At 57.0% G+C, this 25,424-nt stretch overlaps 2 protein-coding genes across 3 annotated transcripts; both read right to left on the bottom strand.

Moving 5' to 3' along the window:
- Positions 1-651: 651 nt before the first annotated feature.
- LOC111161848 (RAB11B, member RAS oncogene family) lies at positions 652-10,774 on the bottom strand. Its single transcript, XM_022525857.1, has 5 exons — positions 10,529-10,774; positions 3,652-3,847; positions 2,724-2,917; positions 2,317-2,397; positions 652-1,717 (listed from the first exon to the last, which is right to left on the bottom strand). The coding sequence occupies exons 1-5, from the start codon at positions 10,566-10,568 to the stop codon at positions 1,572-1,574; spliced, it is 657 nt and encodes a 218-aa protein (XP_022381565.1). The 5' UTR covers positions 10,569-10,774; the 3' UTR covers positions 652-1,571.
- Positions 10,775-17,821: 7,047 nt separating this feature from the next.
- LOC111161807 (angiopoietin like 4) lies at positions 17,822-23,440 on the bottom strand. Of its 2 annotated transcripts, XM_022525780.1 has the most exons (7): positions 23,004-23,440; positions 22,716-22,826; positions 22,468-22,585; positions 20,210-20,323; positions 19,775-19,870; positions 19,405-19,686; positions 17,822-18,483 (listed from the first exon to the last, which is right to left on the bottom strand). In XM_022525780.1, exons 1-7 carry the CDS (start codon positions 23,337-23,339, stop codon positions 18,302-18,304), a joined length of 1,239 nt encoding a protein of 412 aa, XP_022381488.1. In that variant the 5' UTR covers positions 23,340-23,440; the 3' UTR covers positions 17,822-18,301. The 2 variants fall into 2 exon arrangements, with proteins under 2 accessions (XP_022381488.1, XP_022381489.1); XM_022525781.1 differs by lacking the exon at positions 20,210-20,323.
- Between the last annotated feature and the right edge of the window lie 1,984 nt (positions 23,441-25,424).

The following is a 25,424-nucleotide window of genomic DNA, read 5'->3' as shown; positions in this document are numbered from 1 at the left end:
ACATGGTCAGGGCAGGGATGGGGGTGGGGGTGGGGGGATAGCGACACTTCCTCCATAGTGGCAAATGGCCCTCAGGCCATCTCTGCCCACATGGACCAGGGGAGAAGCTGGATCCTGGGCAGAGGCAGAGAAACTCCAGGCCACCTGCCTCCCCTCCATCACCAGCATCCTCCCTTTGGGCCCTCCTTAAAGGTCAGCCTGAGATCAGATGAGCTGGGGTGGCAATGGCATGACCAACGTCCCCTGGATGAGCCCCTTTTGCCTGTCCTTGGCAGGACCCCAGAGGAGGGAGCGGCCACGGGCAGCAGACGGAAGCAGGGACGGTCCAATCCCAGGGCTGGGAACAGGGAGCAGTGGGTACAGCTCAGCCCCTGCCAAGGGGCACCGTCATCTCCGGGAAGAAGTTGAATACATCCCCCAGCCACGGGGTCAGCTAGGATAGGGTACCCACCCCTCCCCCGCAGGCCAAGGGCCCTGTGCCCAGCTCGTGGGCCTCCGCACTGTCCCGGGTGGTGCTTGGACCTGGTCGTCTAGCTCCCTGCGGGGCTGAGCCAGGCGGATGCAGCCCACAGCAGGACGTGTGCCTCGGGGAGCCGGGGGCCCAGGCATGGCGCCTGGCGGAGAGAATGAAGACAAAGGCGCAGCGGCAGGTTTCTGTACAGGAAGTCGGATTATACATTTTAGTAACGGGCGGGAGAAATGAGGCATCGGGGCAACAGTGCGGGGGGCCACAGGGAGAATAAGAGATCGAGAGCTGGGGTTTGGCGTCAATCTTACAAAGTGTATAAAGAATCTGTGTTTCTCTACAATAACAAAAAAACCAAAGGCTACAAGAGCGGTTGTATATACAAAACACGGAGATATTGCTTCACTTGCAAACGGGTTCCTGACCAGACGGGAGACAAGACAGAGAGGGGCACAGGGAGGGGCTGGAGAGCACGCTGCGTGCAAAAAGAGAGTGAGGGGGGAGAGGGGTCTTCCCCCGGCATAAATCTACAGGCAGGAGCTGGAGTCGCGCACGCACGGGAGAGGTCGAAGGCGTGTGCCGGTGCTGGCCGTGCGTGGGGGAACAAGGGGGCCGGGAGCCAAGAGTGTCCGCCTGCCCCGGCCCCCTGGCGCCTTGCTCTTTGAGCATCAGCTCGGAAGGGGGTTCTGGGTGGGGATCGGGGGACCGGTGGGGCCAACTGGCCACAGAGGGAGGGAGGCAATCGCTCCCTGGAGTCTGCCGTGGAAAACTGGAGAAGCCCGCTTGGCGCGCCCCTCCTCCTCGCCTCTGACCGGCCCGTCTAGGCTGCCACCCTCCCTGGCCCGCCGAGATGCACACCGGGACCCCAGAAAAGCAGGCGCGGCGACCCGGGAGTCTGGCTTTCCTCGAGCGGGACAGCAGGTGCCACTCAACTCCTGTTCTTCCTGGGCCCCCGCCAGCCATGCGGAGCTCGATGTGAGGGCAGGAGCCGGTCACGGTCACGGAGGGACGGAGAGGGCGGGGCCGGGGAGCGCAGCGCGGGGCGGGGCGGGCGGAGGACGGAGGACGAGGACGCGCAGGCGCGCTCGGGCGGGGCGCAGAGCGCTCACAGGTTCTGGCAACACTGCAGCTTGCTGGGTTTCTGTCCGTCAGTGGTGGGCGGCACGCTGATGTCCACCACGTTGTTGCCGGGGGACTCGTCGTGGGCTGCGCGATCCGCGATCTGCTTCTGAGACACGATGCGGTAGATCTCTGCAGGTGGGGGAATGCGGGGTGACCCATCTGGACCTCATGGCCTCCAGGGAGCACCAACCCCGGCGGAGCCCAAGACCCCCTCTCAAAGGAACCCCCCCTTTACCCTGTGGGGCACCCCCATCACATCGAGGTGGGGGGAAATGGTGGCAGGGGCTGGGCCCCTGAAGGCTCCCACCTGGACACCCGATGCTGGCTGGGTGCCCAGCAAGGGCGGCCCCGTGTCTGGTTATGGCCCCGCCCCTCCCCCAAGCCTGGCCTCTTCTCCGTAAGATCAGAGGCTCCTCCTCCTCAGAATAAACGCCCAGGGGCCCTGTGCCTCCGTGGCTGACCCAGCAGGCTGTTCGCCGGTGGGGCCACAGCAGAGGGCCCCACAGCAGCCAGATGGAGGGTGTCTCTATGTCCTCAGGATCTGCCCTGATCCCATGAAGCGCGCCATGTCTGTCCGGTCTATCCAGACCGGCTTGTGGCTTTCAAGACTAAAGCTTCAGGCAGGGGCTGTGCTCTGGAGCGGGCAATGGGGCAGGGGTGTCCTCCCCAGGCCCACACACAGGGGGCATGCTGGGGTTACTGTGACCCCAGCCTAACTCTGTGACCACCTGTGAGGATGTTCTTGAAAGCTTCCTCGACGTTGGTGGAATCCAATGCTGAGGTCTCAATGAAAGACAAGTTGTTCTTTTCTGGAACAAAAAGAATATTGCCCAGGTTGGCGGTGGGGCTTGCCTGCCTGCTGCCTGGCCCAAGAACTGAATGGTGGGGGCCAAAGAGGTAGGATTGAGATGCCCACCCCTCAGATAGGGGACGCTGGCTGAGGCCAGGGACACAGTGAAGATGGCAGCGGACTGGGGCAGGGGTGAACTGCCTGCCTTCCAGTTGCTTCTCTGATGCCTCAGTCACAGTCCTACTTTTAGGAATGTGGCCCCCGGGGGAGGGCCCGGGCGGGCGTCCCCGAGTGACACCCGTGCTGCCCCCCAGCCACACCTGTTCCGGCCCCTCCACGCCTCACCTGCAAAGGCACGAGCCTCATCAGTGGGCACGGCCCGCAGGTGGCGAAGGTCACTCTTGTTGCCCACGAGCATGATGACGATGTTGCTGTCAGCGTGGTCCCGCAGCTCCTTCAGCCAGCGCTCCACGTTCTCGTAGGTCAGGTGCTTGGCGATGTCGTACACGAGCAGCGCGCCCACTGCGCCGCGGTAGTACCTGCAGGGGACGGCACGTGAGCCAGGGGCCTCCCAGGCTCTGTGTGCAGCAGCCCCTTGGCCCCCACGCCCAGGACAGGGAGGCACAGAGCCCGCCCGAGGCACAGTGGCCCACCGTGACTTGGCCGGTTGGATCACTAAGGAGACTGATGGACACCCAGCCATTCCATGGGATTAGGGACTTGAGAAGGTGACCAGACCTCAGTGGCGTCCCGAGGGCACACGTGAACAACAGGAAATGGCGGGACGCTGGGAGGGTCTAGGAAGAGGCAGCCCCAGTGAGTCGTGGTAGCTGGGGACCACCTTGATGCCAGGCCTCTGTGGGAGGACAGGATGAGGGCGGGACGGGGTCTGGGCTGAAGCGCAGAGGGAAGCTGGGGGAAGACTGGCAGGACAGGCAAGTAGGCAGGGCTGGGGGCGGGCAGAGGGCCGCAAGCCAGTCCAGGGTAACAACCCTCATGGCGCAGCCAGCGTCCGGTGAAACCATAGTGCCTCAAGGGACTCCAGGGCTCAGAGGGACCATAGGACATGCCTACCGTGGGTCACAGTGTGGCCAGGACTGGACACTAGTCTTCCCAACAGTCCCATAGCTCCTGGAGGTCTTGTCCCTCCCCTTGGGGCCCCCCACTCTCAGAGGTGTACTCTCCCCTTCTTCTGCCAAACTCCTACCCATCCTTCAGGGCCTACCGGCCCCACACCCATGGCTTCCTGCACCGCCCCAGCCCTGTCACTCACGCGGAAGTGATGGCCCGGTAGCGCTCCTGGCCAGCGGTGTCCCAGATCTGCGCCTTGATGGTCTTGCCGTCCACCTGGATGCTGCGGGTGGCAAACTCCACGCCGATGGTGCTCTTGCTCTCCAGGTTGAACTCGTTGCGGGTGAAGCGTGATAGCAGGTTGCTCTTCCCCACGCCTGAGTCCCCAATGAGCACCACTTTGGGGGCAGGAAGGAGAGAGGTAAGACTCTGCAGGCCAGCTACCCTGAGCCAAGGCCCATACACCACCCACGTCCACCTGCAGGACCGTCAGTGACCCCCTCGGCGCTGCACAAACTAGGAAAGCCAACATCAGAGCAGTTGGAGCCATCCTGGAGCCCAAGGCACCACATTTCCTGTGGTGCAGAAGCAAACAGAGGCTTTGGGCTTCCAGAAACAGCCACCGTGGACAGCGCAACACCCCTGCTGTCTCAGGTCCTTCAGAGCAGGGCTGCCCCAAGGGCGTACAGACCCAGACATCCCGGCGGGTACAGAGTGGGGATCCATTAACCCCTGAACCTCCCCTGCAGCCTGGTGGCCAAGAAACCTCCAGGGCTGGGCAACCTTGGGCGAGTCACTTAACCTCTCTGGGCTGCCTTTTCTGCAAGAGGGGGACTTGAGGAGAAAAGGCAGAATCAGAACTCCACTAGCATCTAGCATGCTAAGGCAGGCGGGGTGGGGGGGTGGTTATTGCTAGGTTCTTACCTACAAGGGTCTGTCTCTGGAGTTCTAAGCCACAGGAAATGAGAGGCCTCACCCCCACGCCGAGTCCTCCTGGGCAGGCGGAGCAGACCCCTCCCGTCTATCCCTGTATCCCTCTCTTCATCAAGTTTCCTACCCCAGCCAGAGAAGCAACGCCTCTAGGGGCCAAGGCGCCCCAGGCTCTTTGGTAGGGTCACATGAGATGGTCCAGGAGGGGTGTGAGCCCAAGAGGCTGTCCTTAGACCCAGGGCACGCTGGAGTCTCACATCTGTATATGCACAGTATGAGCCGCACATGCACGCGTGGGTATGTGTGCCGTGTATAAGAAACAACACCGGGCCGTCTGACCAGACACCCCAGGTGGAAACCACATGGACCCCCTCCACGTGTGGACCTTGGGCCCTGACACCCAAAGGCTTGTCCAGTGGAAAGCCACGGGGGCTGTAGGCTCGGTCACCCACACCCCAGTTAAGTCTTTCCTCGATGGAAAGTTGTATATGTGCGTGGCCAAATTCCCGCGGCTTCAGACCATCCTCCTGCGCCCACCCCAGCCCACCCCACCCGCACCCGGCCGGTGTCCTTGCATTGACTCTCACAGCCAACCACCAAGCTGTTTTCCTGGAGGCCGCCAGAGGGCGCAGGTGCCCACAGCCCTCCGGGGCTTCCCACCTCCCAGAGGTAAAGTCCAAATCTTCCCGGAGGTCCAACGGGCCTTGCACGGCCTGCCCCTCGCCCTCCCCGCCCTCCCCTCCTCCCGCTCTCCCCCTCGCCCACTCTGCTGCAGCCACAGGGCCCTCCTTGCTGGGACTCTGAGATACACAGAGGCACACTGCGCTCGCCTATACCATTCTTCCCCCAGGTACGTGCCTGGTATCTGCCCCCACCTCCTTGGTGGGGTCCCTCAGATGGCACCCGGTGGGTCGAGGAGGCAGGCCCTCACTGTCATCCTCTTAAAAGCCCTCACCCCTCCCCACCTGCCTTTCCTCCACAGCTTCCCCCTCCCGCAACCCTCTCACGCTCTGGCCACCTATTCGGCCACAGGGGTGGGCATCTCAGGCAGTCCGAGTCCCTGCTGTGCCCCCAGGACCTGGTGCAGTGCCCAGCACCCAGGAAGCACCCGATCGCTGTCTGCTGAACGAACAAACCCAAAGTGGCTTGTGTAGTCTCCCAGCCCCACCTCCTTCTACACCTGGAAGATGCCCAGGTTACCAACCTCAGGCCATAGGGGAGGCGGGGGGCAGGCAAGGCAGCCTCTCTGGGCGGGCTGCTTTAGAGCCAAGAATACTAAGAACCAGCAGAATGCTTAATGAGTCTGTCCGGTGAAAGCCCCTGACATGCACCAACTCCCACGAGTCTCTCGTAACCCTACAAGTCAGGAAGCAGGACAATGCCGTGCCTATTTGTAGGCCCACTCTACCTCCCAACCCTGCTCACCAGACAGGGACTTGCCCAGGACCACCGGGCTGCAAAGTGGTCTGTCAGCATTTGAACCCACATCTCCTGCGTCTAGGGCTGAGCTCAGGGCTCTGGGTCCAGCCTCCTCCTCTCCCACTATACGGGGCATCCTGACCCTCGGAGTAGCTGGCAAACTCCCGCTCATCCTTCAAAACCCCTCAAGTCAGGCCTCTCCTCTCCCCTCTAACCCCTAGTGGCCTGGCCTCCATGACCTGGTTGATAACGAGGCCGGTGTTCTCTCATGCCCAACAGAAGACTGGGAGCTGACCTCAGAGAAAGGAGGAAAGAGGTGGAGACGGACATGGGCCTGTGGCTCTAGACCATACTGTGGGGCCACCACCTACACCCACAACCTCTCACCTCCTTCCCAGGTGGCCTCGGAGACCTGGCCAAGGCTGGAGAGGCTGGCTCACAATTCTTATGCCCTTGGAAATGGAACAGGAAACTAGCACGAGGGCCCTGGCCTGCAGTGCCATCCCTATCCTCTCCCTCCCTTCCCAGCCTTGGCCCCATCAACTCCGCTCTGGCCTAGCCACCAATCTCCTCCGCACTTCAGGGCCAGGCCCAGCGCTAAAGGCTTTGTGACTGCGCTCTCAGGCCCAGCCCAGGGGCAAATGTTCCTATTATCCTTCCCCTTATACAGCCGGGGGACACTCAACCCAGAGTGACCAAGTTCCTGGCCAGGATCACCCAGTGAGAAAGTGGACGCCAGAGCAGGATGAGAGCCCCCGGCCCCTGCCCAGCTGAGCGGCAGGAAGGCCCGGCTGCTTGGACTGGCCCGTGGAGAGAGGTGCCCAGGGGGGCAGCAGCCAAGCTGGCCCCATGTGCAGGGTAGGAATGAGAACAGCATTGTCCAGGGCACAAGCGATCTGCTGTCCTGGGCAAATAAAGGGCCCTTGAGGACACAGCCCCTAGAATTTCCACAGAAGTCGGTGGCATCACTGGCTGGGAAGTAGCCCCCCCCCCCACATGCCACTTGGCTGGCGGAGCAGGCGAGCCCAGTTGGCAAAAACAAAGAGCCAGCACCCCTTGAAGCCCTGGGTCCCTCCCACCTGCCCCATGACGGTGTGGCACCCCTGGGGCCTGCATGCTGACACTCAGGTGGAGTGTGGCCATTTGCATGGGAGGGGGCTGGCACCCCTATCCAGGCAGAGCAGGCCCCTGCTTCTCCCCCAGGAAGCCAGCCCTGACCATCCCAGGCCCCAGAGACTGGCCCTTGGGGGCAATCCCACCACAGTTATATTCTGGGGAATGAGAGCAGAGGACAGATTGGGACCCAAAGCCAGGGCACAGGCAAGGCCACCGTGGGCCAATGGGGGAAGATGGCATGCTTTGGTCCTTACGAGTGGTTCTGGTGGGGGCCCTGCCCAGGCTGGAGAGCATGGAGGCTGCCTCAGGAGCACTCAGCAGAGGAGGGTGAGCACAGGGCTGGCCTGTTTCCTGGCTGCTACTCTTCCCTCGCCCCTCCTAAAAGGACTCATCGATGGCACAGGGGTGGACAAAGCCCAGGGGACGTGGTCCTGGGCTACCACAGCAGCTTCCCACTTCAACCCACATCCTCAGAGGCCAGGTGAGTGGCCAGGGGCCTCTCAGAAGTCCCTGGTGGCCCTTGGGGACATAGCTGCTCCCACTGTGGATCCCATAGTCGGGTCCAAGCCAAAAGAGGTCAGGGTTGCCCCGAGGGGCTGATCTGCAGGCTGGGAAAATGGCCCATGGCTGACAGGATAAAATGTTTAGCAGGCTGAACATGAAAATCTAAAATTAGGTACAAAAAAACAACCTTACTTGGGAGGGGGCGATGCGCAGTGAGGAAAACACCCTGGGGGATCTGCTAGCCTTGGTCTTGGGAGGTCAGCGGAGCCAACATGTGATGTGGCTGCCAAAATTACCACGGCGGTGGCCAGAGGGTGAAGCAGGGGGCAGTCAATGTCCCAAGTGAGAAGTGTGGCCCCTCTGTGCCAAGGGAAGGGCCAGAAGTTACTAAAGCCTGGGGGAGGCTGAGCACAGGGTCGGGGGCAGGACGATCGCCGGCCCTCCCCTCCTGAAGGGCCTCTCGGACCAGGCGACGGGGCTGTGGAGCCTCAAGGTAAGGAAGTTGGCCCCTGTCAACCCTTCTGGTGTGGTCTCTACTTGGGACACCTCTCTAATGCCCATACCTGATCCTCTGCAGGCCACGGGGTCTCAGGAGGGTCCGGGGGTCAGTATACTTGGGCTTCTAATGCTGTCTACCCACGGCAAGTGGTGTGACAGTGGTGGCTTGCCTACCTGCTGGCTTCTTTCCTTCCTTCTTTACACGCCAGACCCATGCAGTTTCCTTCTCCCATTTGAGTGAAAAACGGAGTGGATTTCAAGAGAAACACTCAGAGGTAATAGGGAGACCTTCGACAAGACATACGAGTGACTGTGAGGTCTCAGATGCCGGGAGTTTGGGAAATACAGACCTTGTGGATTTGACTTTCACTTCTAACCCTGTGTGAGCAGGGCACCTGCTGACTCAGAAAAGGAGGCTAGTGGGGGAGGGCAGCAGGGCAGCAGTGGCCCACACCTGCACCCCCGCCCTGTGCCAGTGGCCACCGAAGCCAGATCTGGGCTTCCAGTAAGCGGACTCGGGGATGAATCCCAGGAAGCACACAGCCGCTCCATTGCCCCTGACCCAGTAACTGGACTTCTGGGAACGTACTTCAAGGAAATAAGCCAAAGGGCAAAAGATGACTAGTGCAAATACTTAGGCTGGGTTATTTATAACCGCAAGCAGCAGAAAATAACAAGTGGGCAATGGCCCCGGAAACCTGGAGGTGAAGACTGGGGTTAAGGTCCCCTTCCCTGGCAGTCCAAATCCAGGTGCGTGTCCAACGGGGAGCTGGGGAGCAGCGGCCTCAGGGCCCCAGCCACAGAAGGATGGGAGGCCTGTCTACCTGTGGCCAGTCTATTTGGGGGACTCACGGAAGAGCTTCCCCGCCTTTAACGTGAGACCTCAGGGCGCAGACGGCAACGGGGATAACTGCTGACCACACAGCTTCACCCACCAGTGACTTAGAGGAGCCCGCACGCAGCTCCCCAGGCCCACGGCGCCATGTGACAGCTCTGGGCCTCTGTGCAGGCACTCCCCCAGCCCAGAAGCCTTTTACCATGTGGATATCCCAGGTAGGGAGCACCTCTCTCCACGTCCCCAAGGTCCCCAGGCTTCCAGCCTCACAATGTGGGATGATACCATGGACACAATGGTCAGTGTCGGACACGGACCACGCTCCCAGCGACAGCCAGACTTCCCCGGCCAGGCGGATGAGGCCAGCAGCTGGTGTGGGAGGCAGACCCTCACACGGCAGGCAGAAGGACAAGGTACCTCATGCGGGCCCAGACGTAGCTATCAAGGGCAACCACTGTCAGCCAGCGAGCCCAAACAGATGGCCCGGGGCCTGGCCAAAGCCCAGGCTGGCACAGAAGGCACTGTGAAGTCAGTGACACTTTTTTCTTTTTTTTTAAAGACTTTATTTTTAATTGATCTCCACACCCAAAGTGGGGCTGGAACTTACAACCCAGAGACCAAGAGCTGCATACTCTACCGACTGAGCCAACCAGGCGCCCCTAAAGCCATTGACTTAAGTCACTCCACAACCCCAACAACGTGGAAGGGCTCTCCCCAGCTTGAGCGGCCAGGCAAGGGAGCTGGGTCAGCAGTGGCTGCCTCACCTGCCAAGGCCGTACTGGAGGCTCCTAGAGCCCTCTGTCCCCCGGGGCAGGGATGATCCTCCAGCAGGTTGGCCGAAGCCCAGCCCATCAGTGCGCATGTGTTGGGGGAGGTGGTCTGACAGGCTTAGTCCCACATACACTCCTTGGGTGGGAAAGCCCACAGCGGACAGCCCTGGGTTCAAATCCTGCTCCAACACTTTGCAAACCTGCCCTGTCTCTCGGGGAATCTCAGTTTCCAGGTCCCCAGAGGCTGGATACTACCGACGACCTCGCAGGGCTGGGGTGAGCATTTCAGTGAATTCGTGAAGTGCTCATAGAAAGGCAGGCACTTCAGTAGCTCTATTAAGGGTTCTAAGAGTTCAAAGATATTGTTACTGTTAACCACCAAGCCTCGGTCCGGCACACACGGTCCCCCCCGCCAGATGCCCCTTCCACGCAATTCTGGGTCAGCACCCCAATCCAGGGTCTCCCACCACGCACGTCCCCTAACGTCCTCGCCCTTCCCGGGCCCCGCCCCCAGATACGTTGCCGCCAATCAGGGCCGGCTCCTCCCACTCCGTGAGAGCACCACCCCCACCTGCCCCGTCCCAGCCCACTTCTTGGGCACGCCCACCGCACCCTAGCCCCGCCTCTGACGGCCCCGCCCCCATCACGAACGGAGCTTTCCACCCAGCCTGGCCCGCCAAATACTGGGGAGACCCCGCCCCCAGAGGCCCCGCCCCTAACGGCCTCTCCCACCTCTTGGGGCCCCACCCCCTCCCGGCCCCGGCCCCGGCCCCGCCTCGGCGCATCCAGGGCCCCGGGGCCTCTGTGGGCCGCCCGCTCCGCACGGCCGCACACTCCAGCCCAAAGCCGACCGAGCCCAAACTGCCCCGGCCTCGCCGGCTGCCTAACCCGCCGGGCCTCAAGTCCCGGGCTCCGGCCTGGGCCTAGCGGCCTGGAGCGTAGCCTCAACCCGCCTGCCCGCCTCTTCGCTACCGTCCCCTCGCCCGTCTCTGTCCCACAGATCGCACCTTTGAATAAGTAGTCGTACTCGTCGTCCCGGGTCCCCATTGTCCTGGCGCTTCCGGCGGGATCGGCGACTCCGCAGCCCCACCACAAACACCCGACGGGGGCGGAGCCGGCGCCGCGCAGAGCGGCGGGTGGATGACCAATCAGAGGCGGGTAGCGTGGCGACCGGCACCCAGGGCAGCCAATCACAGGCGGAAGCAAAGCTTCGGGGGTGGGCGCCGCCTGGGATCCACCCTCCTCGCCTTCGGTCTCCTAGAGAAAGGCGGAAGGAATGCGGACCTTTCTGAAGTGACGGCCGCATCAGCCTATCAGACGTAGTCTCTGGAAGGCGGGGCGGAAGACTGTAAGAATGAAACAGATTGATGGAGCGAGTAACCAATGACAGGCTTGATTCAGACGGTCCGGGATTACCAAGAGGACCTGTCCAGGAAGGGAAATGGGGCTACGTCCAGGTGATGTTACGCTAGTTAACGGCCCAATGACGTCATAGGTCAATCCGCGTTGCTTTGCTCCCCCCCACCCCACGCCCGCCTCCTCCTGCCCTCCCAGTATATGACCGTTTCCGGGCCTTTGAGAGTGTTTTTCCCCCCCATCTAGAGGTTCCCTCTCCGCCCTTGGTTGGGTTTCCATCACTATATTCGTGAGTTATTAAGGTACCCCTGCTACCTCAGTTTCCTCCGCGGCATGACGGGAGAAAACCACTTCGTGGAGTCTTTGGAAGATAACTAGATCATCTGGAGACCTAACGACGTACTAAGTCAACCGTCCACTTTCTGTCATTAAGCCTTTAACAAGTATTTATAAAATCCTTCCTGGACATCAGACTCTCCAGCATGATCTCCCCTTCTCTATACCCTTGCCCCGTGTTTTCCCACCTTCCTGCACCCCCAGGATTTCCCACTACCTGACATTAGACTTTGTATTTCTGGGGGCGCCTGCCTGGCTCAGCTGGTGGAGCATGCGACCCTTGATCTCGGGGTCGTGAGTTCAGGCCCCATTTGGGCGTAGTGCTTATATATATATATATATATATATATAGATATATAGATATATAGATATATATATAGATATATATATATATCTGTGTGTGTGTGTGTGTGTGTGTGTGTGTGTATTTCTTGATGCATTGATCTCTGTAGTCTCCTGCCAACGGAACATCAACCCCATGAAGGCAAGGGCTCTGTCTGTCACTGCTGGTGCTGTGTCCCCAGTGCTCAGTAAATATTTGATCAGTGATGAATAATGTAACCAGAGAGCTCTGTGGTAGTGATTTTTTATAACTATAATTATAATTATCACAGTTGCCTCCTAGACCTCATCCCTCCGTTGTCCAGCAGGCATCCCAGACACTAATTTGCCCTCCCTTCCCATATCCGCTCCTTCTTCTGTGACTCCATTTACCCCACGTTACCCCGGCCTCCATTCCCTCCCCTCCCCCCTGCCCATCTCATAGACGGAGGTCGTGGATTCTTTTCTCCTCATCTTTTAGTCCCCTGTTTCTTCCTGCCCTCCCTTCCCTCAGTTGTCTTACTGTGTTTCTCCTCCCTCCTGAATTTCTGACCACTTCTCACCCCCACTATTGCCACTATCTCAATCCTGGCCCCAACATCACTCCCTGGACCTGAGCTGTTGTCTGTGCCCAGATCTCCCTGCTCTGCCCTCACCCCACACAGTCTGTTTTTTTCCACAGGAGTCAGAGGAATCCTCTTTTTTTTTTTTTTTTTTTTTTTTAGGGAGGCTCTATGCCCAACACGAGACTCAGTCTCACTACCCCGAGATCAGGAGTCACACCGTCCACTGGCTGAGCCAAGCAGGAGCCCCAATCAGAGGAGTCTTTTAAAACATAAGTCAGGGCCCCTGGATGGCTCAGAGGGTTAAGCCTCTACCTTTGGCTCAGGTCATGATCTCAGGGTCCTGGGATCGAGCCCTGCATTGGGCTCTCTGCTTGGCGGGGAGCCTTTTTCTCCCTCTCTCTGCCTGCTTCTCTGCCTACTTGTGATCTCTGTCAAACAAATAAATAAAATCTTTTTAAAAATTAAAAAAAAAATAAAACATAAGTCAGATTGTCCCACTCCCCTGTTTAAAAATCTTTCAATTCTTCCTTTAATAAACATTTACTGAGCTCCTACTAAGTGCCAAGCAGTGTTCTAGGTGCTGGAGAGGCAGCATTGACTAAGACGAAGTCCCAGCCCTCACAGAGCTGGCAGTCTAATGGGGTCAGGCCAACAAGAAGCCAGTAAACAATCTGCATAAGATAATTTCAGAATGGGAGAAGGGCAGTGAGGGGAATAACTTGGATTATGTGATGATGGTGACACTCCTTAGCTGGGAACCCAGGGAAGGCATCTTGGGGAAGGTGGCATTTGCACTGTTTGGGGGAAGAGGAGGAGGTGGTGGGAACAGCATTTCAGAAGGACACAACAGCAAGTGAGAGAGACTCCGATGGGTCTGAAAAGCCAGGTGGCCCTGGTGGCTGGAGAGTGGGGATCAGGGGCCAAGAGATTGGACAAGGTGAAAAATCAAGGCTGGAAGCCAGACCAGAGTGGACACTCCCAGGGACCTTGTCAGCACACTCCCGGGCAGTTGGCTTGAAGCCTTGCACATTCCCACACAAATGCCCTCCCCACCCACCCCCAGCTCACCATCCTGGCTCCCTGCCCAGATGCCACAGTCAGGTGGGGCTATTAAATGGTTCCCCAGTGAGCTTTACTTCCTGCCAAGGTCACTAGATTTTGCTCTCACTGTGCCCTCCTCCTGGAATACCATCCTCCCACCTTCTCTGTAGGAATTTCATCCTTCTTTGAAACCTGACTCAAAAGCAACCTCCACCCTGAAGCCTTTTCTCCTGTCTGGGTTATGCTCCTCTCCCCGCAACCCTCCAGGATAGCTCATAGTAATATTAGTAATGTTGACTAATGTTTATATGGTGTGCTAGGAGCCAGACACTGTTTGCAGAGCTTTTCATTTACTGCTACATGAAATCCTCACAGCACCAGGAGAACAGAAAGGGGTAGGGATCGGAGGGTGGGGTACCAGAGGCTCCCCGCCCCCATTTTCCAGATGAAGGAACTGAGGCCTCAGGGCTTTAACAGACTATCTCTGGTCAACTAGAAGAACGATGAGGTTGAAGAGTTCCAAATCTGGAGTTGGATGGGTCTGGATTCCCAACCTGGCTCTTGTCTGGTTCCCAATCCTAGTGGTTATTTTTTCTTGTTCCTGGGATGGAAGAGGTGGTGATGACAGGGGAACGGGGAGGGTTGGGGAGATAAGCTCTCTTGGCAGAGGTTGAGAATTAAGAGGGCAGAGGTGAGGGAACCCCCTACCACCCCAACCTACCTAGAAGGCACATCCCACCACCTTCAGGCACAGTGGGCTCAAGGGAGACTCTGCAAGCCTGCCTGGGACAGGACACCCCCAAACAAGGAGCCTGGAGAAGGTCCGGCCTCCAAATGAGTTCATCACCCACACTCAGCCAGGGTCCCAGCGAAGCTACTGTGTCCCCAGCACAACCAGGAAGGAGTCACAGGACCAGAAAAGCACAGACTATTCCTTTAGCAAAGGAGGCCCCCACTTCTTTCCCAAGAACATTTAAAAAACATATTGCAAAGATATGTTTTCCTATTAAAACAGCAGCTGGGGCTCAGGGCTCAGACAGATGTTGTTTTTCCCAAACGTGTGTCCCGGAGACAAGGCATCACATTATGCCAGACCACATGATATGAGTGGCACTTTTAGGCAGTGCATTAAAGACGGTTGAACCACTTGCTGAGAAAGTTGTATCTTTTTCCCCATTTCTCAAGTATTATCTATTAAGGAGAGAGGCTTGCTCTCTTTTGCTCATACCTCTCGAACAGTTTTCTACCGCTCATCTCCCTTTTTTTTTAAAATTTTTTTCTAAAGATTTTATTTATTTATTTGACAGAGATCACAAGCAGGCAGAGAGAGGAGGAGGAAGCAGGCTCCCTGCTGAGCAGAGAGCCTGATGCTGGGCTTGATCCCAGGACCCTGGGACCATGATCTGAGCCGAAGGCAGAGGCTTTAACCCACTGAGCCACCCAGGCGCCCCTTTTTTAAAATTTTTAAAAAGATTTAATTTATTTATATGATGGGGGTGGGGGCAGAGAACACGAGCCGGGGGAGAGGCAGAGGGAGAAGCAGATGCCCCACTGAGCAGGGAGCCCAGTGCAGGGCCCAATCCAGGAACCCTGTGATCATGACCTGAGCCAAAGACAGACACTCAACCAACTGAGCAACCCAGGTGCCCCTCATTTAAAAAAAAAAAAAGATTTATTTGTTTGTTTATTTATTTGAGAGAGAGAGAGAGAGAGCAGAGAGGGGAAGGGGCAGAGGGAGAGAGAGTCTTAAACAGACTCCTCCACACTGAGTGCGGAGCCCAACGTGGGGCCTGATCTCACAACCCCAAGATCACCACCTGAGCCAAAACCAAAAGTTGGACGCTTGACTGACTCTGTGCCCCCCCTCCCCGATGCCCCCCATCTCCCTCTCTATACAGAGCTCCAACACAGGCTGAGAGCCTGCAGAAGGCAACAGGATCAGGCTAGAATTTTTCTTGCCCATGTTTTATTGTGAATTTTTAACATTTTGAGAAATGAAAAGAATCGTGTAGAAAATATCTAGATTCCACTATTAACATTTTATTTTATCACATATCCATCTCTCTGTCCACCCACCCAACACTCTGATGAATTTCAAAGAAAGTTGAAACTTTGGAGGACTCTAATGTATGGCATGGTGACTATAGTTAGTACTTGAAAGTTGCTAAGAGAGCAGGGGTTAAATGCTCTCACCACAGAAAAGAACAACTAGGGTGTGATGGAGGTAACCGCTCACACTATGGGGGTAGCCATTTTACAGTACATATGTGTATCAAATCAATGCATTGTACACCTTAGACTTACACAATGTCTTATGTCAGTTGTATCTCAATATAGCTGGAAAAAAATAAAAATGAAAGAAACTTGAAGACATTAGTTTGCTTACACTTGAGCACACATATCATTAACTAGAATTCAGTATTTGTTTATGGCTCTTTTTCTTTTTTTTTTTCCTTCTAAGGTGAAACTTACATACAATGAAATACAACCTTAATTGTGCATTCACAGAGACAGAGGCATATAGCTTTATGGAGGAGTAACCCACCTCTATCAGGGTTCAGAACATCACCATCACTGGAGATGCCTGCCTCATGCCCTTTCTCAGTCAATCCCACCCATCTTCCCAGGGTCTCAGCCACTATTCCTAGGTTTTCCCCACCCAAAGTGGTGGCCTCATTTTGGACCATCAGCTATAGGCCAGCCTATCTGTAATATGGAGGGGCTTTGAAGGTAAGCATGGTGAGGGTATGAATCTTTTTGTTCACTAGAGTATCCCAAGTCTTCCCAGGGTCTCAGCTTGGGATGTAGTAGAATCTCAATAAATATTAGTTGAATTTATATATATATTTTTTATGTCCAACTTACAGGATAATTTCAGCAGATGTGGTTAAAATGGGAAGAATTTACCCAAAACACTGAATGAATGTACACACTAGAACTGTGATGTCCAATACGGTGATCATTATCCCCTGTGGTTGTCAAGCCCATGAAATATGGTTAGTCCCGGGCCTCCTGGGTGGCTTGGTGGGCTAAAGGTCTTCAGCTCAGGTCATTAACCCCTGGGTCCTGGGATCGAGTCCCACACTGGGCTCCCTGCTCAGCGGGGAGGCTGCTTCTCCCTCTGCCTGCTGCTCCCCCTTATACGTGCTTTCTCTCTCTCTCTCTCTGACACATAAATAAAATCTTAAAGAAAAAAGTTAATAAAAAATATGGACTGTCCCATTTGAGATGTACTTTAAGCATAAAATAAACACTAGGTTCCAAAGAGTTGGTATTAAAAAAAGTGTATATACTTTAATACAATATTAATATTATATAATAACCTGTATTAATTAATATATTAATGACTTGTACATAACTCCCATGTTGAAAGGCAATATTTTGGTTATACTGGGTTTGATAAAAATACATTTTATTTTTTAACTTTTTTTAGAGAGAGAGAATGCATGTGAGGGGACAGGGAGGCCAAAGGAAGAGGAAGAGAGAGAATCCCAAGCTGAATATGGAGATGACACGGGGCTCAATCCCACGACCCTGAGATTATGGCCTGAGCTGAGATCAAGAGCCAGGTGCTGAACCAACTGAGCTACCCCAATAAAAACATGCTAATAAAATTCATTTCATATGTTTCTTTTTACCTTTCTTTCTTTTCTTTTCTTTTTTTTTTTTTTGGAGAGTGATGGGAGGAGGGGTAGAGGGAGAAAGAATCTTAGGCAGGCTCCATGCCCAGCTGGGCCCACTGCGGGACTCCATCTCATAACCCTGAGATCAGAGCTTGAGCTGAAATCAAGAGTTTGATGCTTAATGGACTCAGCCACCCAGGCACACCTCTTTTTGCTTTTTTTTTTTTTTTTAAAGATTATTTATTTATTTATTTATTTGTCAGAGAGAGAGAGAGAGAGAGAGAGAGAGAGCGCGCACAGGCAGACAGAGTGGCAGAGGGAGAAGCAGGCTCCCTTCGGAGCAAGGAGCCCGATGTGGGACTCGATCCCAGGATGCTGGGATCACGACCTGAGCCGAAGGCAGAGACTTAACCCACCAAGCCACCCAGGAGCCCCATATTTTTTTTTTTAAGATTTTATTCACTTATTTGACAGAGAGAGAGCACAAGCACAGGGAGGGGCAGTGGGAGAGGGAGAAGCAAGCTCCCCACTGGGCAGAGAGCCTGATGTGGGTTCCATCCCAGGACCCTGAGATCGTGACCTGAGCCAAAGGCAGATGCTTTAGTGACTGAGCCACCCAGGCGCCCCGACTTTATTTAACTTTGTTTTTGGTTATGTGTGTTTTTGTTTGTTTGTTTAACATGGCCATTAGAAAAAAAATAAAATTCAACATGTGACTCACATTATATTTCTATCAGATAGCCAGATGCTAAGAAGTTCACTGTGATTCCTGTGTGTAAGTATGATCACGAAGGGGCTCTCATTTCCCCCATTATCTGCTTCCGGAAGGATCGAAAGAGGGTTTCAGTTATTTTGAAAATAAAAATTGAGACACATGTTGCGAAATCATGAATAAAGGAAATTAAAATCAGTTGTCAGGTGGTAGGACTAACCAGTGCTGTCCTCAAAAAATCTGGGAGTGTTCACCCTCTATCCTGGGAACATATTTCCGTGGACTTTGAAACTGCCCACTTCTTAAAAAAACGAACTGAAGAACAAAGAAGAATGAAATGTTCTGAGGTTGCTTTTATTACAAGGATTCTGCAAGCTCTGCCCGGACACCCCGGGCGCTGGGTCATCCCACAGCACCCATACTCCAGAGCACGGTGAGGGCCCTGGGCGCCCATGGGAGCCCTGGTCCCCCAGCCAGTCAATGTGACCGAATCCGCCTTCGAGGGCTGGCCTGGCTGCCCCCAAGTGGTCCCTTCAGGTCCCCAACTCCTTATGCGGGCAAGGAGTAGGTCTCAACACCCCTCAGTCTCATGTTTCCAGGAATCTGTGCCCTGTAGACCTACAGCTCTGTCCTCAGAGGATATCTATCACCTGCAGCTCCCCCACTCGGAAAACGGGGCATCTCCACTTGTGAGCTGCTTCTCTGTCCACAAGGCTCCAGATGGCCCCATCTTGAGCCCCTGGCGAGACAGGGAGTGGCCACATGCCGGGCCAGAGTCAGAGTCACTATCCTCTATGAGCCTGAGACCAGGCCCCAGGGAGGAGGCTAGGAGGCTACTTCAGTCTCTGTGGGCTGGATCAGCATCGTGGTGGCCTGTAGTGGGTAGTAACGGCCCCGCCAGGTCTTCCAGAAGATGCCCTTCTTACGCCGCTGCCGCTGGTGTGGGATGGAACGGAAGTACTGGCCGTTGAGGTTGGAATGGCCACAGGTGCCAAACCACCAGCCACCTGTTGGGGTCCGAGAAAACAGAACCTGGTCAGGCTGGGTCCTCATGCCTCCGCTGGGGCTAGGATGGAGAGGAGGCTAGGGGGCGAACTTTACAAACTTTAGAGGAGAAGACATTTCTAGTGATTGTCACACTGTGTCCGGAGGGACCCCAGGTTGTGACAAAGGGCCCCCCCCACTTCCCAGTAACTACAGCTTTCATGGCTATGACTGTGGCACATTCCTTCTCCGTACCTGGCACATGGCAAATGTTTATTGTATTTTTAAAGGATTTTATTTATTTGACAGAGAGAGAGAGAGAGTGAGCACAGGCAGGGGGAGCAGCAGGCAGAGGAAGAGAGAGAAGCGGGTGCCCTGCTGAGCAGGGGGAGCCCAGTGCGGGGCTCGATCCCAGGACCCTGGGGTCATGACCTGAGCCGGAGGCAGATACTTAACCGACTGAGCCACCCAGGAGCCCCAATGGCATATGTTTATTAAAGACTTTCTATGATCATTGTCCGGCTCATCAATTTATATATTAGACTGACCCACATGAAATTACTGGTTTTCCATCATTTTTGGACCCACCAAAAAGTGGCCTCACAGATTTTACTTTACAGGGCCTAGGCTCTGCCTCTGATTTCATTAGAACAAAATAGGGTTTATCTTCGTGGTTTTGTCACATGCCAGCCACTATCCCACAAATGTCATCTCGAAATAAGCTTATGGAGTGGGCACTGGCTACACCCATTTTAAAGACGGCAAACTGAAGGCGGGAGAGGCTAAGTCAGCTGCCCAAAGGCACACAGCACAGTAAGGAGAAAAGGAGGCAGAGAATCGGTGGAATTTGGCCTTGAAGGCAGGACAGAGACGCAGGACAGGGGGCGGGGGAGGTCTTGCCCTTGAGGTACAAGGCAGGACAGGGAGGGGCAGAGCTTGCTCACCAGAGAGGCTCTTGGCACAGTTCTTGTCCCCACGGAGGTCGTGGTCCTGATCCCAAGTGGAGAAGGGCAGGGAGAGGCCACTGGGCGCCACAGTGGTGGCCCCCAATTCACTGGCCACAGGAGCTGTAAGCTGCAGGCTGTAGGCGGTGTCCTCACCGCCCAGGTGGACAGGGAACTGCAGCAACTCAGCGTTGCCCTCCCAGTCATGCAGCTGCACGGCCAGGCGGCTGCCGCGGTCCCCCAGGATGCGGTGCACCTTCTCCAAGCCCAGCCAGAACTCACCTACCAGGGAGAGGCCGATCAGAGAGACAGACCCGTCTCCACGCCCCCTCCTGCCCCCAGTGCCTCTGGCCCCACTGGAAATACCCACCTTGGGGATCTCCAAAGCCAGCCTTGTAGGCTTCCCAGGGCTGGTTAAAGTCCACAGAGCCATCCTGGCGTCTCTGAATTACAGTCCAGCCTCCATCTGCCCAGAAAGGTGCGATGTCGTCAGGAGGACCCTGCTGGCGGGGGATTCTGACTCCCCACCTGACTCTCAAACCCCAAACTGCCTCCAAATCTGGAAAGGGCAATGTTGCTTTCATACAGCCCAGAAGGACTGGATGAAGATGGTCAAAGGTGGGCTGGCCATTGGGCAAGGGGCTCAGCCTAGAGCATTGATTGTCCCAAGGACCCAGTGGGGAGGGAGGGGGCGGCAGAAATCTAAAGAGCTCTCTCGGGGCCCACGGAACCTGGCTCAACAAGGGGTAGTGGTGGGGAGACGCATCTGACAGAGAGATGACCCCAGGGGGCCCGTGAATCCTACCGGAGGTCATCTTGCAGTTAACCAGGAAGGGCGGGGACTCCTGAGGCTGGATCTGGAACAGTCCACTCTGCCTCTCTCCCTCGTCAAACAGCTCTTGGCAGTCCCTGGGCAGCCCTGAAGGGCAGGCAGAGAGAGGAGCAGGGAGAGTGAGGCAGGAGGGTTCCCAGGAAACAGGCATGTGAGGGGCTGGCAGTGGGTGACAGGAACATGAGGGGGCAGTCCCAGGTTCACAAAGGCTCCCTCCTGGATGGTCCCTGAGTCATCCTCCCTCCTCCCACACCACCCTCCGACCTCCCGCCACACAGCCTTCCCCGCCCCACGCGCCCTCCTGCAACAGGGACTTTGCACATGCCAGTCATGCTGCCCAGGGTCCTCTTCCCTCAGGCCTTTCCTGCCTCATTCTAAAGATCCCAGCTTCTAGAAGGGATGCCTTTCCTGACTCCCAGACCAGGCCAGCCTCCCAAAAGGAGCACTGATGATTTCCCACTCCCAACACCACTAGGGTCATCTGGTGGTCTCTCCGCCACTGAATAAGGATAACATGGGGCCAGGGACAGAGTGGCTCTTTGCCCAGTCTGGCACCAGTGCCCAAGCTGATCCTAGCCCACAGCAGGTGTTTAATAGAGACTAGAGGAATGAGTGAGTGAGAAGCTGGGCCAGAGTGGGGAAGGGGGAAGGGGAGCCAAGCAGAAGTAGCCCTGCTTTGTCAGGTGAGGGTCTGCATGGGGTTTGCAGGGGTGGGTTTCCAGGAGGGTTTCCCCTGGGTTTCCACAGGGGAAGGATTGATGAACGGAAGAGGAAAAGAAGGAGGGGAAGAGGGAGGAGGTCCAAAAGCTGGGGAAGTCCCACCCCCAGCCCAGCCAGGAAAGTAGGGGAAAGGTCGCCAGAGGGAGGGGGAAGTCCACACTGGAGGGGGGGGCGGATGGGGGCGGGGCCAGCGTGACTGGAGACATTTTCCGGCCCCTGGAACAGCTCCCCTTTCCCCTACTTTCTTTTCTTCCTAACTGGAGGGCACCCGGCCAAACCACCAATGTGGCTTCCATTAACACCAGCTGTTTGTCTCTCCAGCTCTGAACCTTCCCCTACTTGGCAGGGCTGAGCCCCAAGTCTGGGAGTCCCCAAACCCATGCACCCCACAGCTCACATCCCCCAGCCCAGACCTTTGGCTGCTGGCTAGCTCCAAGCCCTTCCCAGGGGGGATGGTTGGGAGGGTACACTGGACACTTACTGGCCTGGGATGGAGGAAGAGTCAGCAGAGGGAGCTGGTGGGTGGGTAGGGGAGGAGGAGCTCTCAAGATGAGAGGGCAGACAGCCAGCCCCGAGCCCCAGGGTGTGAAGGGGGGAAGCCGAGCTCTCACTCAGTCGGCTGCACATAGCTCTCCATGCCAGGTTGCGGTGATGGGACAGGGGGACTACAGGGAAGCCAGTGGCCAACGGGAGCCCTGAATTTAGGGTGGAGACAGAGAAACCAGGAGCTGGGATCCTGTGCCAGACACACAGAGACATGCTGCGGGAGGAGATTTGGGGCGATCTGGGATACGCAATAGAGGACCCAGAACTTGTGACAGTCGCAAAGGCTCATTCTTAGCAGGAATGGGGGAGAAGGAAGGGGGTGATCAGAGACTTTGGGACCAAGAGAGAGGTGAGGGACCAGATGTGTGGGTCAGGAACCCTGGATTTGTAAGAGATTCAAGAGTGAGTGGTGTGTCTGGGCAGGGACATGGAGGTTCCCTGCCTTTGCCCCCCTCCTAGATCTGCACTCCAAGAGACCATAGGGCGCCCAAGCTCAGAACCCCCATCCCAGGCGCTATCTCTCTTCACCCAGCCAGAACTCCAGGATCCCTGGCTAGCACCCTCTTGTCCACCACTGTGCCCTCAGAGGAGGTCCCAGCCTTCAGGAAGGTGTCCTTTCACTGCAACACCCCCTTCCCCACGCCCCTGCAGCTCTGTTTCCTCCTGGACCCTCTTCCCCAATCCCTGCTCCAGCTAGTGGCCAGTGAGGCTTTGGGGAGAGCCACTGGCAGGAAGAAGGATGGGGTGGCCTGCCTGGTCAGGGGCAGGGATGAGGTGGGATGTACCCCCATCAGTCCTTTACCTGAGAGACAAGTGAGCCCCCAGGAACCCAGAGCTGGGGCCTCTCTTCTTCCCAGTAAGGTGGACCAGACCAGGAGGGGGACAGGAATGGCGTGTGTGTGTGTGTGTGTATGTGTGTGGTTGGGGGGGGGTTGCCAGGGGACAGCAAAAGACGGGACACTCACTGCGCAGGCGGCTGATATTGTGAGCAGGGCCCCCGAGCTGCACCGTCTTGGGGAGCCTCTTCTTCCTGGCAGGCTTGGCCACCCCGTGGTCCAGGTGCGTGGGGGCCAGAAGACCCACCTAGGCGGGACAGGAGGAGAATATCAGGTCTGGCTGGCTCCCGGGGCTCTAAACTGCTTAACCCGCCTCCAAGTCCACACCCACAGGTCGAGCTTCGACCTCCTGCCCCACCCCGGGCAAGCATCAGCACCTGGCTTTGCAGATTCTGTATTTTCAGGTGCTGCTTCTCCAGATGCCGCTGCTGCTGGGCTACCTTGTGGACGAGTTGCTCAATCCTGCTGTTCTGAGTCTTGAGCTGAGTCTGGGAGAGCGGGAAAACAGTGGTGAGGACCCGGTCTCCGGCGGCAAGCCTCCCCATTCATCCACCGGTCCCTCCTTCCAACTCTCCCTCCCAGGGAAGCCCGAATGCATCCCCCGCCCAGTCCCCACTGGTCTCCACCGTTTAAGACTCGCGGAGGAGAAGTAGGAGCACCAGTACCTGCAGGCTGCGGAGAGTGTCGGGGACAGCTTCGCCTCTGGGGCCCGGACCCTCGGGCGCGCGCGGGGGCGCGGCGGACCCCCCGGAGTCCTTGCAAGCTGCTCCGCAGGCGCTCAGACGCCGCTCCAGTGCGCCCAGCTGCCCCCGGGTGCGCTCCACGTGCTCGCGCAGCCCGTGGCCGAGCTGCAGGAGCCCGTGCGCCAGCACGTTCACCTCGTCCCAGGACGCGAAGCGCGGCGGCTCGGGAGGGGGCGCGGGGCGGCCCTGCGCGCTCAGCAGCCCGGCGGTGGCCGCACACAGCATGAGGGCTGCCGAAGCCGTCGGAGCGCGGCGCATCCTTCCGGGAGTGTCCTGGACTTGGGGACGCCGGGGCTCGGGAGTCGAGGGCTGGAGACGCGGCAGCCCTGGCGGAGACACACTCACGTGAGAAGCCACTACGAACCTCGGATCACAGCCTCCAGCCCTTTGGGCTTAGTTTGTCCCCGCGACTCCCCCTTTTATAAGGCCGGTGCAGAGGGAAGGGGGAGCCTCGGAGGCGGGGCGCAGGGAGTGCCGAGGGCGGGGCGTGCGGCGGGGGTGGGGTTCTGTGCTCCCGGGGTCGGCTAGTTCTGCGAGTGGAGGGGCGCCCGGGGGGTGCAAAACTCTAGCTCCTCCCCGCCAGGCCTTGGAGTGTCTTCTCCGCCGACCACGCAAGACGTGACTCTCCGCGACCCCCCTTCCAAGCGCTGGATCTCAAGCCCTCCACGCCGCACCCGCTGCGCTCAGCGGGGACCCTCGGGGCTGGGGGTCCTCCGGACCCTGCTCCCCAAGTCAGAAGCTGGGGAGAGGGCGGAAAGAGACGAATAAGAAAGGGCCCTGGTGCGCTGGGTCCAGCAAGGCCAGGCATGGAGCCCGGGACACCCCAAACACCCCCGCCTCCAGAGACTTCCCGGAGAGGAGAGCAGCCGAAGGCCCCGGGCTGGACCGCTAGGGAGCCGACTCTGAGCTCCCACACTCCTTCCCGCTCACGGATTCGTCACTGCAGATGTGTTTGTGGGATCGTCTAACGTCTCTCATTGCACTTCCCGCAACTGAGCGCCCTAGGGCTGGCCCCGGGTCTCTCTTGTACACCCTCCAGCTCGGGGCTCACTCCCCAGTCTACCCTCTACCCCAGGGTCTGTAGTGTCGTCAGTCTTGGCCTGTATCAAAGCAAACACCTCGGAACAGCAAGAGCTGATAGAGGAAAGAAGGGCTCCCCCTGCTCATTTATTCATTCATTCATTCATTCATTCAACAAACGGTCCTGTTATCGGGCAGTAATTCCCAGGCTACTGGAGAAAGCCCAACACTCAGCCTGGGGTAAGGGCAAGGCCGGGACAAAGGAAGCACTCAGTGAGGCTGTGGGGCTGGACCATGTCCATTCCGAAAGTCCAAGCATTCATTCAACAAACATTTTTTTTTTAAAGGTTTTATTTACTTATTTGACAGAGATCACAAGTAGGCAGAGAGGCAGGCAGAGAGAGAGGAGGAAGCAGGCTTCCCCGCTGAGCAGAGAGCCCGACACGGGGCTCGATCCCAGGACACTGAGATCATGACCTGAGCTGAAGGCAGAGGCTCAACCACTGAGCCACCCAGGTGCCCCTCAACAAACATTTTTTTAAAGATTTATTTATTTTGAGAGAGAGCGTGCCCGCTCATGCTTATTACTGCCAGGGTTAGGGGAGGGGCAGAGGGCGAGAATCTTTCCAGCCGACTCCCTGATGAGCCAGGAGCTGGATGGAGGGCCTGATCCCACAACCCCTCATTCATGACCTGAGCCAAAACCAAAGCGTCAGTCGCTTCACTGACTGAGCCACCCAGGTGCCCCTCATTCAACAAACTTTGACTGAAGTCCTTTCCCTCCTTCCCCACCAGCTCCACTCTACCCTGTCAGGAAATTGAGGCTGGCAAAGAAAAGCCTGTGTGCCAGGAAGAACCCTGGGCAGGTTGGCTTGGAGCTCCAGCAAGAACAGAGTTGACTCAGCAGGGCTCGAAGCCAGCTCAGCCTCTGGAATCTGAAACTGCATGCCCCGGGGCTGACGTGCAGGTCAACACTCATACACTTGGCCCAGCCCCCGGGCCAGATGCCAGGTTGGCTGATCCCAGCGGCAGCCGTGACAGGCAGATGGGGAGGGCAGGAAGGAGAGTCTCTCTCCTGCAAGGAGTAGATCCAGACAGCCACCATCTGCCCTGGCAGCCGGCCTGCCCATCCCCCAGGCCCTGGCCTCTCTCCCTGGGTGGGTGATACAGGTGTCAGGGGATCAGTTACTTTCTCAACCTGATGATGGCCTTTTGGGCTTTGTCCTCTGGGCCTCATTTCAGAGGGCACAAACCACGACAAAAGTTCTTAGAGGCACCTGCTGTGAAGGTGATACAAGGAAGAATTTGTCCAGGGGCCCCAGG

The sequence above is a fragment of the Enhydra lutris genome, unplaced genomic scaffold (genome assembly GCF_002288905.1).
Source record: "Enhydra lutris kenyoni isolate GAN:26980312 unplaced genomic scaffold, ASM228890v2 scaffoldscaffold86, whole genome shotgun sequence".
Classification (NCBI taxonomy): Eukaryota; Metazoa; Chordata; class Mammalia; order Carnivora; family Mustelidae; genus Enhydra; species Enhydra lutris.
This window is presented reverse-complemented; position numbering and strand designations above follow the sequence as displayed.

What these genes read in the sequence shown, in the direction of transcription:
- LOC111161848 (XM_022525857.1), bottom strand. Translation starts at nt 10,568, where the DNA reads ATGGGGACCCGGGACGACGAGTACGACTACTTATTCAAAG. An exon ending in GTACGACTACTTATTCAAAG is followed by an intron (nt 3,848 to 10,528) that starts GTGCGATCTGTG and finishes CTGCCCCCAAAG; the next exon opens with TGGTGCTCATTGGGGACTCA. An exon ending in TTTCAAGAACATCCTCACAG is followed by an intron (nt 1,718 to 2,316) that starts GTGGTCACAGAG and finishes CCCCACCTGCAG; the next exon opens with AGATCTACCGCATCGTGTCT.
- LOC111161807 (XM_022525780.1), bottom strand. Translation starts at nt 23,339, where the DNA reads ATGCGCCGCGCTCCGACGGCTTCGGCAGCCCTCATGCTGTGTGCGGCC. An exon ending in TGGCTTTGGAGATCCCCAAG is followed by an intron (nt 19,687 to 19,774) that starts GTGGGTATTTCC and finishes TCTCCCTGGTAG; the next exon opens with GTGAGTTCTGGCTGGGCTTG. An exon ending in CTGTGCCAAGAGCCTCTCTG is followed by an intron (nt 18,484 to 19,404) that starts GTGAGCAAGCTC and finishes GGACCCCAACAG; the next exon opens with GTGGCTGGTGGTTTGGCACC.